This window comes from Diaphorina citri, unplaced genomic scaffold, assembly GCF_000475195.1.
Source record: "Diaphorina citri unplaced genomic scaffold, Diaci psyllid genome assembly version 1.1 scaffold1740, whole genome shotgun sequence".
Lineage (NCBI taxonomy): Eukaryota > Metazoa > Arthropoda > Insecta > Hemiptera > Psyllidae > Diaphorina > Diaphorina citri.
Genome location: NW_007379166.1, coordinates 24382 through 40796, shown reverse-complemented (window position 1 = coordinate 40796; position 16415 = coordinate 24382). Strand labels below are relative to the sequence as shown.

Here is a 16415-nt window from a genome sequence, read left to right as displayed (position 1 = left end):
CCCCGCCCGCCCCTCTTCCCATCTCAAAGAATTTCAAACTTCCCTTTTTAAAAAAAAAAAAAAAAAAAAAAAAATCCGTTCGATTTGTGATAGCTACGAGCCTAAGACAGTGTTCGAAAGCAGCGCAAAAAAAAAACTATCGAATGCTATAAAATCAATCCCATCTAAAAGATTAAAAAGAAATATCCCATAGTAAACGTAATGACTTGCGAGTTACATTTTACAGGTCAGATGTCTGGGGAGTACGAGCTTTCCCCGTTATAAGAAACGAAAGTGGTATCGACTTGGAATTAGTAACGTTGAACAGGGGCGGGTTGTGTGGAAGAGCTCACCTCCCTTTTCTTTAATTATGCCCTCTCTATTCATCCATTTTTCCCTCATTGTTCTTCCCCCTTTCTTCCTTGCCTGAATTCCTCCCCTTCTACCTTTTCTTTCCTCTCGTTTTATTACCTCTCCTATCTATCCACATTTCTCTCTCTCCCTCCAATTCTATCCATTCTCTCATATCCCTTTCCTTCCTTCCATCCTTTCCACTTTTCCTTTTTCCCTCTCTTTACACCTTTCCTTTCTTTACTCCCTCCCATCTACTTTTCTCAACCTCTTCTTCTCCGCTCTACACACGTTATCTTCTTTCCCTCCAATTCTACCTTCTCTTTTCCCTCTTAAAATTCTCTTTTCTCCCTCCCATTTCCTCTTCTCCACCCTAATACCCACTTTTACTCCAAATTCCCCCTCCCATTCTACCGTCTCTTTTCCCTCTTCAAACTCTCTTCCCTTCCTCCCTCCCATCTCTTCTAAACCTCTTCTTTGCCCTAATACCCACTTTTACTCTTTCCCTCCCATTCTACCGTCTCTTTTCCCTCTTCGAACTCTCTTTCCTCCCTCCCACCTCCTTCGAACCTCTTCTTCTTTGCCCTAATCCCCACTTTTACTCCAAATTCCCCCCGCCTTGTGCTTGCCTCGTTCACATTTCGCCCGTTCTCACCCTTTTTTGCATTGATCCGAATTCGTGTGTACCTATTTTTGTCTCTCTCCCTCCCTTTATCCCTTCCCCTCCCTCTGTCTCTTCCCTTCTGAGTCATAGTCAATGAAAATTTCACAGCGACTCTCCACTTTTAAGTACAATCTTTTACTCCAAATTCCCCCCGCCTTGTGCTTGCCTCGTTCACATTTCGCCCGTTCTCACCCTTTTTTGCATTGATCCGAATTCGTGTACCTATTTTTGTCTCTCTCCCCTCCCTTTATCCCTTCCCCTCCCTCTGTCTCTTCCCTTCTGACTCATAGTCAATGAAAATTTCACAGCGACTCTCCACTTTCAAGTACAACAGAGGAACTCTTTTCCTTGCTCCCTCAAATCCACCCTCCTGTGAGAGTTGTGCCAGTTGTGGGTGTTGAAAGTAGGGGGAAGTGGAGGGAGGGAGGCTTTTGCCGTTTTTCTCCTCCGAGTAAACCACTAGTCTGGATATGAGAAAGATATGCCAGCTGCGTCCATTGTTCCGATTGTTGTGAGAAAAATAAATGTCTGCGGAACCCCGTATACAAAACGTATGAAGTGTGGGATTTTAGACTCAGACCGAAGTGTCATAAAACATAGGCTGTCTGGGGTAATCTACCCGTATAGAGCACGTGAATTCTATAATTCTATACCTACTAATTATAATAATGTAGGTAACTACACCTACCTTGTACGAGTCGGTATGTATTATCATCCGAATTCGGATCAATGCAAAAAAGGGTGAGAACGGGCGAAATGTGAACGAGGCAAGCACAAGGCGGGGGGAATTTGGAGTAAAAGTGGGTATCAGGGCAAAGAAGAAGAAGTTCGAAGGAGGTGAGAGGGAGGAAAGAGAGTTCGAAGAGGGAAAAGAGACGGTAGAAAGGGAGGGAAAGAGTAAAAGTGGGTATTAGGGCAAAGAAGAGGTTTAGAAGAGATGGGAGGGAGGAAGGGAAGAGAGTTTGAGGAGGGAAAAGAAGGTAGAATGGGGAAAAGAGACGGTATAATCTAAGAGTAAATGAGAAGGGAGAGGGTGAAAAGAGAGTTTGAAAAGGGAAAAGAGAAGGTAGAATTGGAGGTAAAGAGAGAAACGTGAATAGATACGAGAGGTAATAAAACGAGAGGAAAGAAAAGGTAGAAGGGGAGGAATTCAGGCAAGGAAGAAAGGGGGAAGAACAATGAGGGAAAAATGGATGAATAGAGAGGGAATAATTAAAGAAAACGGAGGAAGAGGGTAACAGGGTTGAGAGAAACGTAGGAAGGTACATACGTGTGATAAGCAGGGAGAACAAGAGGGAAGAGACCAAGGAAAAGGAGGATTGGAGGAAGTAAATACATGGGTATAGTGGGTACAAGGAAAAAGGGGTGTAAAATGGGATGGAGAAACACGTTGGGGTAGGAAAGGGAAAATTACAGAATGAGATAAACAGGCCAGGTAGAAAAATCTGGTGTGAACATCACACGACTTTCCTTATCCTATTAAATGATGCTTTTTGGGTGTTTTTCTATAGTAACTTTTACAATATCTCTAACCGTTTAGTCAGTATAGCTGAAAACCGCCAAAAACGGTCGAAAATTTGACCCGATTACATTACTTTCCTTCCTATAGGATAAGGAAACTAAAAAGGGGGGAAAGGGGAGGAAACGAGGGAAAAATAAGGGGTACCTATAGTTGCGTGATCAAATTCCCCCGTGTGTTACTCTTGAGCTCTTCCACACAACCCGCCCCTGTACAACGTTACTAATTCCAAGTCGATACCACTTTCGTTTCTTATAACGGGAAAAGTTCGTACTCCCCAGACATCTGACATGAAAAATGTAACTCGCAAGTCATTACGTTTAATATGGGATATTTCTTTTTAATTTTTTAGATGGGATTGGTTTTATAGCATTCGATATTTTTTTGCGCTGCTTTCGAACTCTGGCTTGTAGCTATCACAAATCGAACGGATTTTTTTTCCTTCAACAGTGAAGTTTTAAATTTCAAACGGACCTCTATTAGATTGTAGATCCCGACGTAAAACCGCATTAAATACAACGGAAAAATTCCCGTCCGGGATTCAAACCCAGCACCTCGAGTCAAGAGTCATTCCTCGTTTGAACTCAGCAGGTAAAACGTAAAACAACCCAGCTTGATACGAGCGGAGTTAATTAACTCGACTCTGCCTTCTCTTCTACTCTACCACGTAAAGAAAGTGAAATTTTGTCGTTGCGCAGGTTATACCTACTCGGTAAGGTTGTACCAATTATGAGCGTATTGTTAATGAGACAGTTTGAACACGAGCGGAGTTAATTAACTCGACTCTGCCTTCTCTTCTACTCTACCACGTAAAGAAAGTGAAATTTTGTCGTTGCGCAGGTTATACCCACTCGGTAAGTTTGTAACAATTATGAGCGTATTGTTAATGAGACAGTTTGAAGCAGACAACGTGACGGGGGAGGGGGGTGAGTCAGACCCGTATACAGAAATGGGGGGAGTCAGACCCGTAGACAAAAACGGGGGGGGAATAGACCCGTAGACATGGGGAAGTGGGCCCGAAATAGAAACGGGGACAACACCGGGGACAGAAGCTACGGTTCGGCCGCTCTTCTGCGGCTATTCAGGACAAAAGTTTTGAAAAAGCTCGATCGTTTTCCTAGCCAAGTCCACAGCCGTATTTAGGGGGGGGGGCAAACAAAATCAACAAAAGATGAAAACAAAGTTTAAGGTAAGCTCATATTGTTCAAACTTCTATTCCCTGAGGAGAAACTTGAGGGAAAAACTTTCCATTTTGGACCCTCGCCACAATATTTCCATGCTCCCTGTCTCTTACTTCAATATCGATATTTTCTTCATCCTCTCATTTCATGACTGTATTTTTCATACATTTATAAGAACCTCTTTACCCCTCTATGCCCCTGAGGGAAAAACTTTCCATTTTGGACCCTCGCCACAATATTTCCATGCTCCTGTCTCTTACTTCAATATCGATATTTTCTTCATCCTCTTATTTCATGACTGTATTTTTCATACATTTATAAGAACCTCTTTACCCCTCTATGCCCCTCTTTAGACTTTAGATGGATAAGAACCACCCACTTGTAAACTTTTGAATGCTGTCCAAAAGTGTATCTTTTTCCTGCGACGGCCTAGCAATGTCTGAGCAGTCAGCTGATAGCTATCTATCCTGGAGGCGCCATAGGCACGTAATTGTTATAAATATCTGTTGTTAGTCATTTTACTGTTGATCTCAAGTGTTTGCTCCGAGCTAACATTTGTCAAGTGTAACCTACAGGGTAGAGTAGGCAGAACCAAGTGTAAAAGAGCTTAGCTATATCTGTAACTATAGTTGTATAGGATCGTTTGAGATAATTTTGAGACATGGATGAATAGGACAATTTTGAGACACCCATTTAAAAGGATCTTCTTTGCCTCGTATTGGTGTCCTGAGTAGAGTCAAAATCGTAGATTTTTTTTTTTTTTTTTTTTTTTTTTTTTTTTTGGTTTTTAGATTTAGGTATTATGTACCTTTATTTAAGGCACTTTATTCAGGTTCATAGTAACACATAGGTTTACAAAACAATATGTCATACATGATGGCCACACTAGTTTAGTTCATGTTGAGACATTTTGTGATGATTGATGTTGTTGATATTATGACTGATTTTTGGCAGGTTTCAATGAGACGTTCAATGTTTTCTTGACCACATGCTTCATATTCTTGTGAAATGTGAAGCCCATTTGAACTTATGACAATCCGTTTAATTGAAACTTGATATAAAACCTCTCATGGCTGGTCCTCTCTTATCGTTACTTATTCGTAACGCATATGGACGACTCAGTCATGTCAAATACTACCCAGTTACCCACTGATAACAGTGATAACGGTAGAGGCCTAATGGGAACAGGCGATACCGCCCTTCTAATCTGTCAAGTGGGAGATGACGAGGTTTTATTTTCCATATCTTCTTATAAGGAAAGTCTATCTATCATCTATTATATTCAAGTGGTGCTCGTCAACTTCTTGGTCATATGCACCACAATAAGGAAAGTAATGAAGGTGATTGACAGATTTTGTTGAAAGGGTTTGATAGAGGGCATTATCGTCCTGCAATCAAAGAGTGAATGAGAACGGGATAGGAACGCTCTTTTTAGGATAATCAGAAGAAAAAAAGAAAAAAGTTAAAATAGTGACCGGGAATAGAAGGACTCTTCAGTTCTATCCCAGGGGAAAGATGAAGTATGAGACACTATCTATAATGATTGAAAAAGACACCCGCCCAAAAACAAGGCAGGCCAAGAAATACCCCTCTCGCTCTCACCTTGACTCTGCGCAGAACGACTCTAAACCGCTATTCATTCATCCAACACGATCCAAGATGTTTATGTAATGCTGACTGCTGAGGTCTGAGTTATTGTCATGAGAAATTGAATGGCATTATCAAAGTGTACCTACATTGAATAAATATTATAAGGTCACCCTACTGCGAAGGTTGGGGTGGGGTTCTCCCTCCTAACAGAAGAACAGTCCACAGTTCTGTGTCATGGTACATCCGAACTGTGCGAGACATGGCGGTGATTCATGGTTTTATCAGAGGCAGTGTGGACAGTTCAGTCGACATCGATCGATGGCCGGTCGACTAGATGTGGACACACCTTATAAGAGAACATTGGGAGACATGCAAACATAGATGAATCTTCTTTATAAATAAAGCTTCTCTAGGAGAAGATGAAAAAAGCATAGTCCAACCAGTTAGTGGGTATCAGTCTATCAGTTGTGACTCTACGTAAAACCCCTGCAAACTGAATAAGTAACGAGAAGGTACCCTGGTATCTAGCTAGAATAAAATGATTTAAACACCTCTAAATACGAAACAGGTGAAGTGAGAGCCGTTCTGACAAACGCCAAGAGGGTCACGCCCTGGTTAAGACTGAGAACACGGTGGGATCAGATTTCCGGAGCGCTGGTACCTAGCGTCAACCCGCGTAGACCAAATTCGAAATTTTGCCCCTTAGCTCACTTAAAACTTTTGCCAATAGAATTATACTACTCCTCGGCCCTGGTTACCTGGGGCTTCACTGTAGTATCACTCGCTACTACTGCTGCTGCTGCTGCTGCTCCACAACAGCAGCAACTGAGCTCTTGTGGAAATATAGTACCCTGGTAAAGCCATTTCATCAGGGAGCTCACTTAAGACTAGGAAAGGAACAACTGTTCTTAAAGAAAGCCACTATTCCTTAGCCCGCCAAGGACATTGGTCGTACAAGGAATTGGTACTTGGCGTTGCATTTACACGGGCAATGTTTGGCCCAGGACCTGAATGACCTACAATACCTACATGAAGGATGAAGAACTTCATTGGGGAAATACAATCACAGGTTACACGCTACAGTATCACGTTTATCTACCGGGTAGGGCCGTTTTTAGGAGTGGGGGGCGGCCTCTAGCCTCATTTTTCTCCTTCACTATAGGCCAGACTCCCAAAATTGGGAGCATCCACCCCCCGGTATACAACTGTTTGGACTCTCGCCCCCTCCCCTCGACAAAATTCTGGCCTGACCTGATACCTATAGGTTTATATCTGTGTATCTATTTACCTAGTACCAGGGCTCTATCCAGAATTTTGTAGAGGGGGTCCAAACAGTGATGTACCCCCCCGACCCCAATTTTTCCGAGTCTGACGTACAGTAAAGGAGAAAAATGTCAAATAAATGAGGATAAAATTCCATGCCTCGGCTGGGATCGAACCCACGCCTTCCTGTTTACCAGGCGAGCGTCTTGACCACTACGCCACCGAGGCAGGTTATAGGCCAGACTCCCAAAATTTGCCCGGGTCTCCTCTTCCGAGCTTCATTTTCTCCTTTACTATAGGCCAGACTCCCAAAATTTGCCCGCGTCCACCCCCCGGTATACCACTGTTTGGACTCTCGCCCCCTCCCCTCGACAAAATTCTGGCCTGACCTGATACCTATAGATTTATATCTGTGTATCTATTTACCTGGTACCAGGGCCCTATCCAGAATTTTGTAGAGGGGGTCCAAACAGTGATGTACCCCCCCGACCCCAAATTTTTCCGAGTCTAACGTACAGTAAAGGAGAAAAATGGAGCTCAAGGAGGGGCCCGGGCCCCCTCGCCCTTCCTCTAAATACGGCCCTGATAAGTTCATATATCTGTTTTATCTATTTGTTTATATTCAATAGTACCTGCTACCTACTAACTGTACCTAGGGTGTGGTTTACTCGTGTGTGTTTAATCAAACCGTGTTACCGTGTTTGGTTTGATGATCAAATTTGCAATGGTGGTTTTGGTATAAACGGGGGCGCGTCTGCCTTGTAAGCACTCGGTGGGTTTGGTTCCCGCCCGGGGCGGATTTTACCCTAAACAGATGAGGTTCGTTCTCGGAAAGGCTGGTTTTCTCCTAGCTCCTTCTCTTGATTTCGGAACAATAAGACTTCCGTTGTTATGGAGAGGTTTGATAGAGGGTAGTGTAACAACGGAGACCTTATCGTCCCGAAATCAAATACAGAAAAAGGACAGGATAGGAGAATGCCAGTCGTTCCGAGAACGAACTTTCCAAGAACAAATATTAGCCTCGAGCAGGAAATGCGGGAATCGTACCCGCGACCTACCGCTTACAAAGCAGACACACTAAATTCCAAGCTAAGTTGCTCAGTAGACTGGCAATTGAGGCAAGTATTTAGTACCGAACCTGTAGCTGGAGGTTCCATGTGTTGTCACTAGAAGGTCTGATGGATTACTGATACTGATCAGCTGAGGTTCGTAAAAAAAGAATATGGTTTTCTCCTAGCTCCTTCTCTCGATTTGGGGACGATAAGACTTCCGTTGTTATGGAGAGGTTTAATAGAGGGTAGTGTAACAACGGAGACCTTATCGTCCCGAAATCGAATACAGAAAAAGGACAGGATAAGAGAATGCCAGTCGTTCCGAGAACGAACGTTCCAAGAACAAATATTAGCCTCGAGCAGAAAATGCGGGAATGGTACCCGCGACCTACCGCTTACAAAGCAGACACACTAAATTCCGAGCTAAGTTACTCAGTAGACTGGCGGAGCAGGAAATGCGGGAATCGTACCCGCGACCTACCGCTTACAAAGCAGACACACTAAATTCCAAGCTAAGTTGCTCAGTAGACTGGCGATTGAGGCAAGTATTTGACTCTACGTATTTAGTACCGAACCTGTAGCTGGAGGTTCCATGTGTTGTCACTAGAAGGTCTGATGGATTACTGATACTGATCAGAGAACAATGTTAGGGAAACATGTGATGTAGGTAACTGGTAGGGTGTGTCTCTACATGACTAGGTAGGTAGGGGTAATGAGTTCGATCCCATGTGATTGTTAACAATGGTACGCACAGAGAGAACAATGTTAGGGAAACATGTGATGTAGGTAACTGGTAGGGTGTGTCTCTACATGACTAGGTAGGTAGGGGTAATGAGTTCGATAGTACATTATGTGATAGTTAACAATGGTACGCAGTAGGCACAATAGTTCACATAATTATTTAATTGGATACAAAATGTATGTCCCTCTGATTTGTTTTTCCATCCAGTGTAGGGGCACCCATTTTTATGGTACTAAAGCTATTAAGGTAATCGGTTTAATGTAACTAATTCTGGTGCGGTTAACGTTATTAGGGCCGATTGGAGTAAAAACCAGCCTCTTTTTTTAACTTGAAAAGGTTGATTATTTATACGTTAAAACTGTACTTAAGTAGCTAGGTACCTATGTGTAGGGGGATATTTTATCACTCATTATTTGCTTATGTACAAAACATTTCCTCGGAACTAAACCGAGGGGTTCAATTATACGTTAAAACTGTACTTAAGTAGCTAGGTACCTATGTGTAGGGGGATATTTTATCACTCATTATTTGCTTATGTACAAAACATTCCCTCGGAACTAAACCGAGGGGTTCACTTTATTAATCTATTTCTACATACGTACTCACTAGATTTACTTACAACTCTTTGTCTTCCATCTGATGGACATTTTATTTTGCATCTTATTTAAGTTCAATAAATGAACATTTGGTCAGTATAGGTACTCACTTCGGTATGTAATTCTCAGAGGTGACAAAATAATAAAAAGGTTAATTTCACACTAAGTACGGTTTGTTCATCAGCAAATTCCCGACAGTCGGCTTTCAAGTGAATGACTATTTTGGTTCCTTTCTCTGCAGTGGGACACTCGGTAATTTCGTATGTACCAGACCTGAAAATTAACAAGAATAAGGAGAAGGCCTTTTTTTTATTCTTTAAATAACGTGTGTTAACAAAAGTAAATTTGAAACATGAAATAGATTTGATGTGAAGAATAATTTTGCCAACCTTGTCAGCTTGGAGGGTAGCGCGCCTGACTTGTAAGTGCTAGGTCATGGGTTCGATTTCCACCCGGGACGGACTTTATCCCGCGCCTGCCTTGTAAGCGCTAGCTCCCGGGTTAGATTCCCGCTAAGGGTGGACTGTATCCTAACGGCTGGCTTTCTTATAACCTGTCCTCTAGGAACGCTAAAACCTCTGTTGTTACATTTCCCCATATCAAACCTCTTTGAATTAAAGAAACACAAACATATTTCGTGGGTTCAAAAAGAATTGAAGGACTAGGGTCCTCAACTTACCCATCCGAGGTCCACATGAGGCCCACAGAGTCTGGGTTCTGAGATTTGGTGTACACCTCTACCTTATCTGCTACCATGAACGCAGAATAGAAACCCACACCGAACTGACCAATGATGGTGGACACATCGACGTTCTTCTCTGCCAGCTGAGTCATGAATGCCTGTCAGATGTAGAAGGAGAAAATTGAATAAGTAGGTACCTAGAAGTGCTTTATTAAACTCTTAGCATAATTGGAGTCTTAAAAAGTGTGCTGCAGTTCCAATAATTTTCAATCTTATGGCATAATGGGACATCTTGTTCTAATCTGACAGGACAGTCTAAAGACTTTAGAGTCTAAATAGAGAATATTGGAGGGAGGGAATTATGAGTGGGGAGGGAGGGAGGAAGAGTTAAGAGGGGGAAGGAGCAGGAAGAGAGAGAGGAAGAGGGCAAGAGAGGTAAAGAAAAAGAGAGGTCCATGTCCATGGAAAGAAGGAAGGAAAGAAGAAAAGAGATGAGAGAGGGGAAGAAACGAGAGAGACAGATATAAATAACGGAGGGATAAAGGAAGATAGAGGAAAGAGAGAACTTGTAAAATATCTTACTTTGGATCCTGATCGGGCAATGGTGCCTAGATTAGATTTCAATTCTTCTTTGGTCATGCCAATACCAGAGTCCTGAAATATGACAAACAAATAAAGGTAAAGTCATCGAAACTAATTAGTAAAACTATGGACAAGTGCCTAATTAAAATTTAATAAATTCTTTAATTTGGTGACAAGAAACTTGGTAGGTATAACCAATAAAAGACCAAGTAATTGAGCAGAGTGGTTTCTGATTACCTGAATGGTGAGGATGCGGTTTTGTTTGTCAGTAGAAATTCGAATTTCCAGTTTCCCATGATCATGATCTGTAGGGAATGGCATGACTTCGGAGAGTTGATTGTAGCGTAACTTTTCCAAGGCATCACTGGCATTTGAGATTAACTCTCTGATGAACACCTGGATAGAAAAAGAGGGTTAAATAAGGTTCTGAATAAATAAGTTTAAGTAGGTAATGCTTCTTTCAGTAACAATAAAAAAAAAACATAGAATTATAATTATACATATTGCATATTGTTACAATCCTACAGTTCTTAAAAGACTTTCAATAAATAATGATATGTTCAGTTGGTCACCCCCATTCTTAAAAATGTGTTAGGTACCTTTTCCCAAATGTATCAAAAGCCTTGTGACTAGGGTCAAACTTTGAGGTTACACTTAACCCAAGTAAATTAAGCACATTACCATGACCTGATTGAGAGGCCGACGACAAACGCCGACCCCGTCTGTACATGGGAAAAGGCAAAGAAGAAGAAGAAGAAGAAGAAGAAGAAGAAGAAGAAGAAGAAGAAGAAGAAGAAGAAGAAGAAGAAGAAGAAGAAGACCACGAAAAGCCTTGTGACTAGGGTCAAACTTTGAGGTTACACTTAACCCAAGTAAATTAAGCACATTACCATGACCTGATTGAGAGGCCGACAACAAACGCCGACCCCGTCTGTACATGGGAAAAGGCAAAGAAGAAGAAGAAGAAGAAGAAGAAGACCACAACCTGAATCTCCTGATATTTACCTCTTTATCCGAGTACAGGGACTTGGCGACAATATCCAGTAACATTCTGGTTTCAGCTTGGAACTCGTGTTTCTCAGCATTGTCATTGCTGGCAGCCTCTGCTTGAGTGGAGTAGTGGTGATTGAAGTTTGGTTGTACAAGTAAGTCTGAGGAAGAGTATGTAGGTATAGGTATTATTGATAGTGCATCTGACTTGAAAGTGGCTGGCTGTGGGTTCAATTCCCATGCAGGGCAGATTTTATCCTAAACGAATGTTTCCAAGCATGTCAGCAGCACAATTCCTAGGCCAAAAGTACCACCATCACTATTACAGTGCTGTGGTAAATCCTGTACCAGGCTAAAGCTAGGTATTCCATCATGATAAGTTCAGCAGATCAATCTTAAGTAATTCTCAGCCTAATTTGCTTTGGTGAGCATTAGCTCTAACACTTGCAAATAGGGAACAATGAAGGCCTTGACCTTTGCTGGTGGAAATAGGCAGGTAGGTACTTACTTGACTTTGGACAGGCTAAAGCTGATAATGCATGTAGTGTTCTATTATGTCCTACACTTTTTTATCCTAAATGGATGTTTCCAAGCATGTCAGCAGCACAATTCCTAGGCCAAAAGTACCACCATCACTATTACAGTCCTGTGGTAAATCCTGTACCAGGCTAAAGCTAGGTATTAATTCTGGTTTCAGCTTGGAACTCGTGTTTCTCAGCATTGTCATTGCTGGCAGCCTCTGCTTGAGTGGAGTAGTGGTGATTGAAGTTTGATTGTACAAGTAAGTCTGAGGAAGAGTATGTAGGTATAGGTATTAAATCTAAATCAATTTGAATCATACACAAGTAAAGGCAATTGAGCCAGCCTAGTTAGCTTTGTTGATAGTGCATCTGACTTGAAAGTGGCTGGCTGTGGGTTCAATTCCCATGCAGGGCAGATTTTATCCTAAATGAGTGGAGTAGTGGTGATTGAAGTTTGATTGTACAAGTAAGTCTGAGGAAGAGTATGTAGGTATAGGTATTAAATCTAAATCAATTTTGAATCATACACAAGTAAAGGCAATTAAGCCAGCCTAAGGCGGGGCTTCAAAGTTATTCCTCTTACACTGCTTTCATCCCGTACAAAGGACGGGTCAATCGCTAGTTTAATTTCACTTTAATAGAGGTGACAGATATTTTTTACGTATGAACCGGAGGCATGGGTGATGATTTGATGAAGAATTAGGAATAAAGTCGGATACAGGCGGCACAGATGAGAGATCTAAGGAGTATGACAGGAAAAACCAGAAGATATCGAATTATAAAATGAAAACATCCGGAATACGGTTGGAGTAGTTAAGAATGAAAGCTAGGCCATATTCCGATCGGCAAAAACTGAATGCCACCCTAGTTAGCTTGGTTGGTAATGCGCCTGCCTTGTAAGCGCTGGGCCACGGGTTTGATTCCCGCCCGGGGCGGATTTTATCCTGATGGGGTAATGTTCGTTCTCGGAACTGCTGGCTTTCTCCTATCTTCTTTCTCTATTAGATTTCTGGACGATAGGACCTTGGCAATCACAGTTCCCTCTGTCAAATAATAATAAAATAATGTCAAATTGTTGAATTATATTCTCTCACCTGCTGAAGGAGTATTAGTTGAGATCATGTTCCTATCCTGAGGAGTATTCTGTGACGAGCTGACTGGCCTATTAATTTGAGATCGCTTCTGAGATGCGTTAGGTGACTGGAAGTTTTCTCTGGAGGAATAGTCTTGACTGTGGTTTGTTCTGTCGGATTCTGTTTGATCCGAGGTATCTCCCTTAGAGGTTTTCTTGATGTCTTCGATCTGAAACAGGAAACAGAGGATTGGTATGAGTAGGGCCATCGGCTTTATTAAACGCCCTATGTCACTCTTGACTGTGGTTTGTTCTGTCGGATTCTGTTTGATCCGAGGTATCTCCCTTAGAGGTTTTCTTGATGTCTTCGATCTGAAACAGGAAAAAGAGGATTGGTATGAGTAGGGCCATCGGCTTTAATAAACGCCTATGTTACTGCGAACTGGTTTGATCTTTTGTGACTTCCCTTCAGTTATCTAGAAGAACCCTAGACTTTCCTCAAAGCGTGGGGCCCCCAAAAGCGCGGGGCCCGTGGCAGTCTGCCATTCTGCCTTATGGGTAATCCGGCCCTGTGCTTATTAAGATTCACCTAATTTAATAGATTAAGTACTTAACCTAATGTTTTATTTTATTTTTTTTTCAGGAAAGCCAAGCTCCAAGCTCATCTCCAGAAGCCAGAACACATTGAAGCCCAACAGTTTGTATGTCCATCTATGGAAGCATTTGAAAAATGGAAAGCAGACATGGAAAGAAGTACATTCAGCTACTATTCTAAACCTACTGGTGAGAAGCAGAACAAATACTTGTACTTCAAGTGTCAGCATGATGGAGTAGCCAAACAACAACAACAGAGCACCTCTTCCAGGCAACCAAATTGTAAGGGAAGAATCAAGTCAAATAAAAAATGTCCATCTAGTTAGAGGAGGTTATTTCCATATCTTAGTTTTTTTGAAATTAGAAATGAGATGATTAGAAAAAAGACAAGAGTTTCAGAAATTGTGAAGAAAATACAAGAAAGCAGACTGTGATGGTATAGTCACCTGATGAGATGAGATACCAATACCCCTAATACTTTATCAAATTCATCCAAGCTGAATTGATTGTGTGGGATATTTCACAGATCAGCTCTTTATTTTTGTCTTGTTAGACCCTGGTAGTTAAAAATTTAAACATATGTAGGTGCTTGTTAAGATTCACCTAATTTAATAGATTAAGTACTTAACCTAATATTTTATTAGGTTAAGTACTTAACTTTTATTAGGTTAAGTGACTTGAAACACCAACCTCTGTCAACTGAATCCAATGGCTATGTAAATAACCTGATACGCCTTGGAATTTCTCCAAGGAAAATAAGCAAAGATTTAAAAGGGGACAAGTTCTCAAGAGAAAAAAGAAGTGAAGAACTTGATTACTCACGAGAAGATTTCCTTTCTCTGAAAGCTCTCCGTGAAAGGAAGCGACTTTTAATGAAAGCTACGGAGAGTCTTGCGCCAGATGACTCTACATCAACTTTGTTCCTGATTCAAAAATTGAAGAGTGAGTCCTATGACCCAATTTTGATTTTTAAACCAGTTGGTCCTGAGGTCATAGCAGGTCCAGACTCTACTAAAGAATTGTCCGATGAAATATTCATTCTAGGCATCCAAACAAAAGATCAAATGAAACTCATGGAGTCTTGTGCCCAGGACATTCTTATTATTGATGCAACACACGACATGACACAGTATGGTCTACAACTTCTAAATGTTATGGGTGTTGATGAATTCAACAAGGGGTATCCTCTAGCCCATTGCATAAGCAATAAAATGGATGCAAACACCCTCAAACATTTTTTTGAGGCCATCAAGCTGAAAATACCCAATCTAAATGTAAATTGCATAATCACAGATGATGACCCAGCTCTAATCAATGCTGCAAATGCAGGATTTGCAGCAGATGTGAGACATTTGTTGTGCTTGTGGCACTTCAAGAGAAGCATCCAAAAAAATCTGCATGCCAAAGTTAGAAATACAGAGCTAGAAAAAGAGATGTTCAATTTTGTATGTACCATCATTGACTGTGAAACGGAAGATACGTTCAATAAACTGTTAGATGCTTTTCTGAAAATGTATGAAAATTGTACGGAAGCACAAAGTTTTACAGAGTACTTTCATACTTATTGTTTGTCTAAAACAGAAAAATGGGCTATGTTTGCCAGACGGTTTCCTCACAAGAATGTGGATACCACTATGTACGTAGAATCATTCCACAACATCCTCAAATCAATCTACTTAAAAAGAAGGCCTAATAAAAGAGTGGATACTCTGTTGAATCTCCTACTGCAGGTTGAAGAAGATAATTATTCAAGGAGAAACCTGAGTTTGGTAACAAACAACAGAGAAGCAGTGATCAACTCCATCTCTCAGCATCATGTAAAATCGGTGTCAATACTGGACAATAATGTTGAAGAAGTTATTGGAAATAGTCTCTGGAAAGTCCAATCTGCATCCAGCCAAACTCAAGAAGAGAATAACAGTTCTTGTTATGATGTGCAGAGATGTGCCTCAATTTGCCCTCTACCAGAATGGTGTTTTTACAAGTGTAACAGTCCTTTGTGTGTTGGACTTTGTTCGCATTTGTATGTTTGCACCTGTCCCACAAATTCACCACTTTGCAAACACATACACAAAGTTCACTCTCAGTGCATCAAGAAGTGTGGTACAATAGCACCTGTTTCAACTTCACCTGAAAAGGCACAATCATATTCCTTGCCCTATCCTATCTATGATGATAATAATAACTGTGCTAAAAACAATGATGCCTCTGAGAAGAATGGTAACCTGTAAGGCACAATCATATTCCTTGCCCTATCCTATCTATGATGATAATAATAACTGTGCTAAAAACAATGATGCCTCTGAGAAGAATGGTAGCCTGTTAAGTAAGTACGTTAAGTAAGAAACAACAAAGAAAGTATTCCTTGCCCTATCCTATCTATGATGATAATAATAACTGTGCTAAAAACAATGATGCCTCTGAGAAGAATGGTAACCTGTTAAGTAAGTACCAAGAAACAACAAAGAAAGAGACAATTGCTAGAGAAGTGTAAGGCATTAACTGAATTGATTGAAAATGATAAAGTACCAGAAATGTGTATGTCACATGTAAATGGACTGCTCTCCCAGCTTCTTGCTGAATGTAGTTCAGTTGGAACTAATCAACCAAGTGTCACGCCTACTTCATTGAAACCAACAATGAAACGAGGTTCTAGAGAAAAACTGGCTTGTCAAGTTCTCCCTTCAAAAAAGAAAAGGAAAATGAAAAAAACCAGCTATCCAACAAAAGCGGAGAAAAAACAAATTCAGCAACGAGCTTTGGACAACAGTGAGCAAAATTCGGACAGGGAATATGAAGATTTAATCATTGAAGAAGATGTGGTGTAGTTTATTACTGATGGAAGTTTGGTGGGATTGTGGGTTGTTGTAGCGGTGTAGCTGCACCAAGGGGTTGATGGTCTCTAGACAAGATTACTTGGCCTGTCCCAATCGCATTAACTGAATTGATTGAAAATGATAAAGTACCAGAAATGTGTATGTCACATGTAAATGGACTGCTTTCCCAGCTTCTTGCTGAATGTAGTTCAGTTGGAACT

At 41.2% G+C, this 16415-nt stretch overlaps 2 protein-coding genes across 2 annotated transcripts; one reads left to right on the top strand and one right to left on the bottom strand.

Moving 5' to 3' along the window:
- Positions 1-7645: 7645 nt before the first annotated feature.
- LOC103517076 (heat shock protein 75 kDa, mitochondrial-like) lies at positions 7646-13053 on the bottom strand. Its single transcript, XM_017447310.1, has 9 exons — positions 12807-13053; positions 12382-12451; positions 11700-11755; positions 11207-11352; positions 10439-10597; positions 10202-10273; positions 9617-9777; positions 9099-9210; positions 7646-7747 (listed from the first exon to the last, which is right to left on the bottom strand). Exons 1-9 carry the CDS (start codon positions 13051-13053, stop codon positions 7646-7648), a joined length of 1125 nt encoding a protein of 374 aa, XP_017302799.1.
- An 819-nt stretch (positions 13054-13872) lies between these two features.
- LOC113470673 lies at positions 13873-16206 on the top strand. Its single transcript, XM_026829304.1, has 3 exons — positions 13873-15516; positions 15611-15704; positions 15905-16206. The coding sequence occupies exons 1-3, from the start codon at positions 14251-14253 to the stop codon at positions 16204-16206; spliced, it is 1662 nt and encodes a 553-aa protein (XP_026685105.1). The 5' UTR covers positions 13873-14250.
- Positions 16207-16415: the final 209 nt, after the last annotated feature.

Excerpts from the sequence above, each read along its gene's own strand:
- LOC103517076 (XM_017447310.1), bottom strand. The coding sequence starts at position 13,053 with ATGGCCCTACTCATACCAATCCTCTGTTTCCTGTTTCAGATCGAAGAC. Across the intron at positions 12,452-12,806 it reads AACTAATACTCCTTCAGCAG|ATCTCTCATCTGTGCCGCCT; the intron begins GTGAGAGAATAT and ends CATACTCCTTAG. Across the intron at positions 10,598-11,206 it reads CCCTGTACTCGGATAAAGAG|GTGTTCATCAGAGAGTTAAT; the intron begins GTAAATATCAGG and ends TTTTCTATCCAG.
- LOC113470673 (XM_026829304.1), top strand. The coding sequence starts at position 14,251 with ATGAAAGCTACGGAGAGTCTTGCGCCAGATGACTCTACATCAACTTTG. Across the intron at positions 15,517-15,610 it reads TTTCAACTTCACCTGAAAAG|GCACAATCATATTCCTTGCC; the intron begins GCACAATCATAT and ends GTAACCTGTAAG. Across the intron at positions 15,705-15,904 it reads GAAGAATGGTAGCCTGTTAA|TACCAGAAATGTGTATGTCA; the intron begins GTAAGTACGTTA and ends AAAATGATAAAG.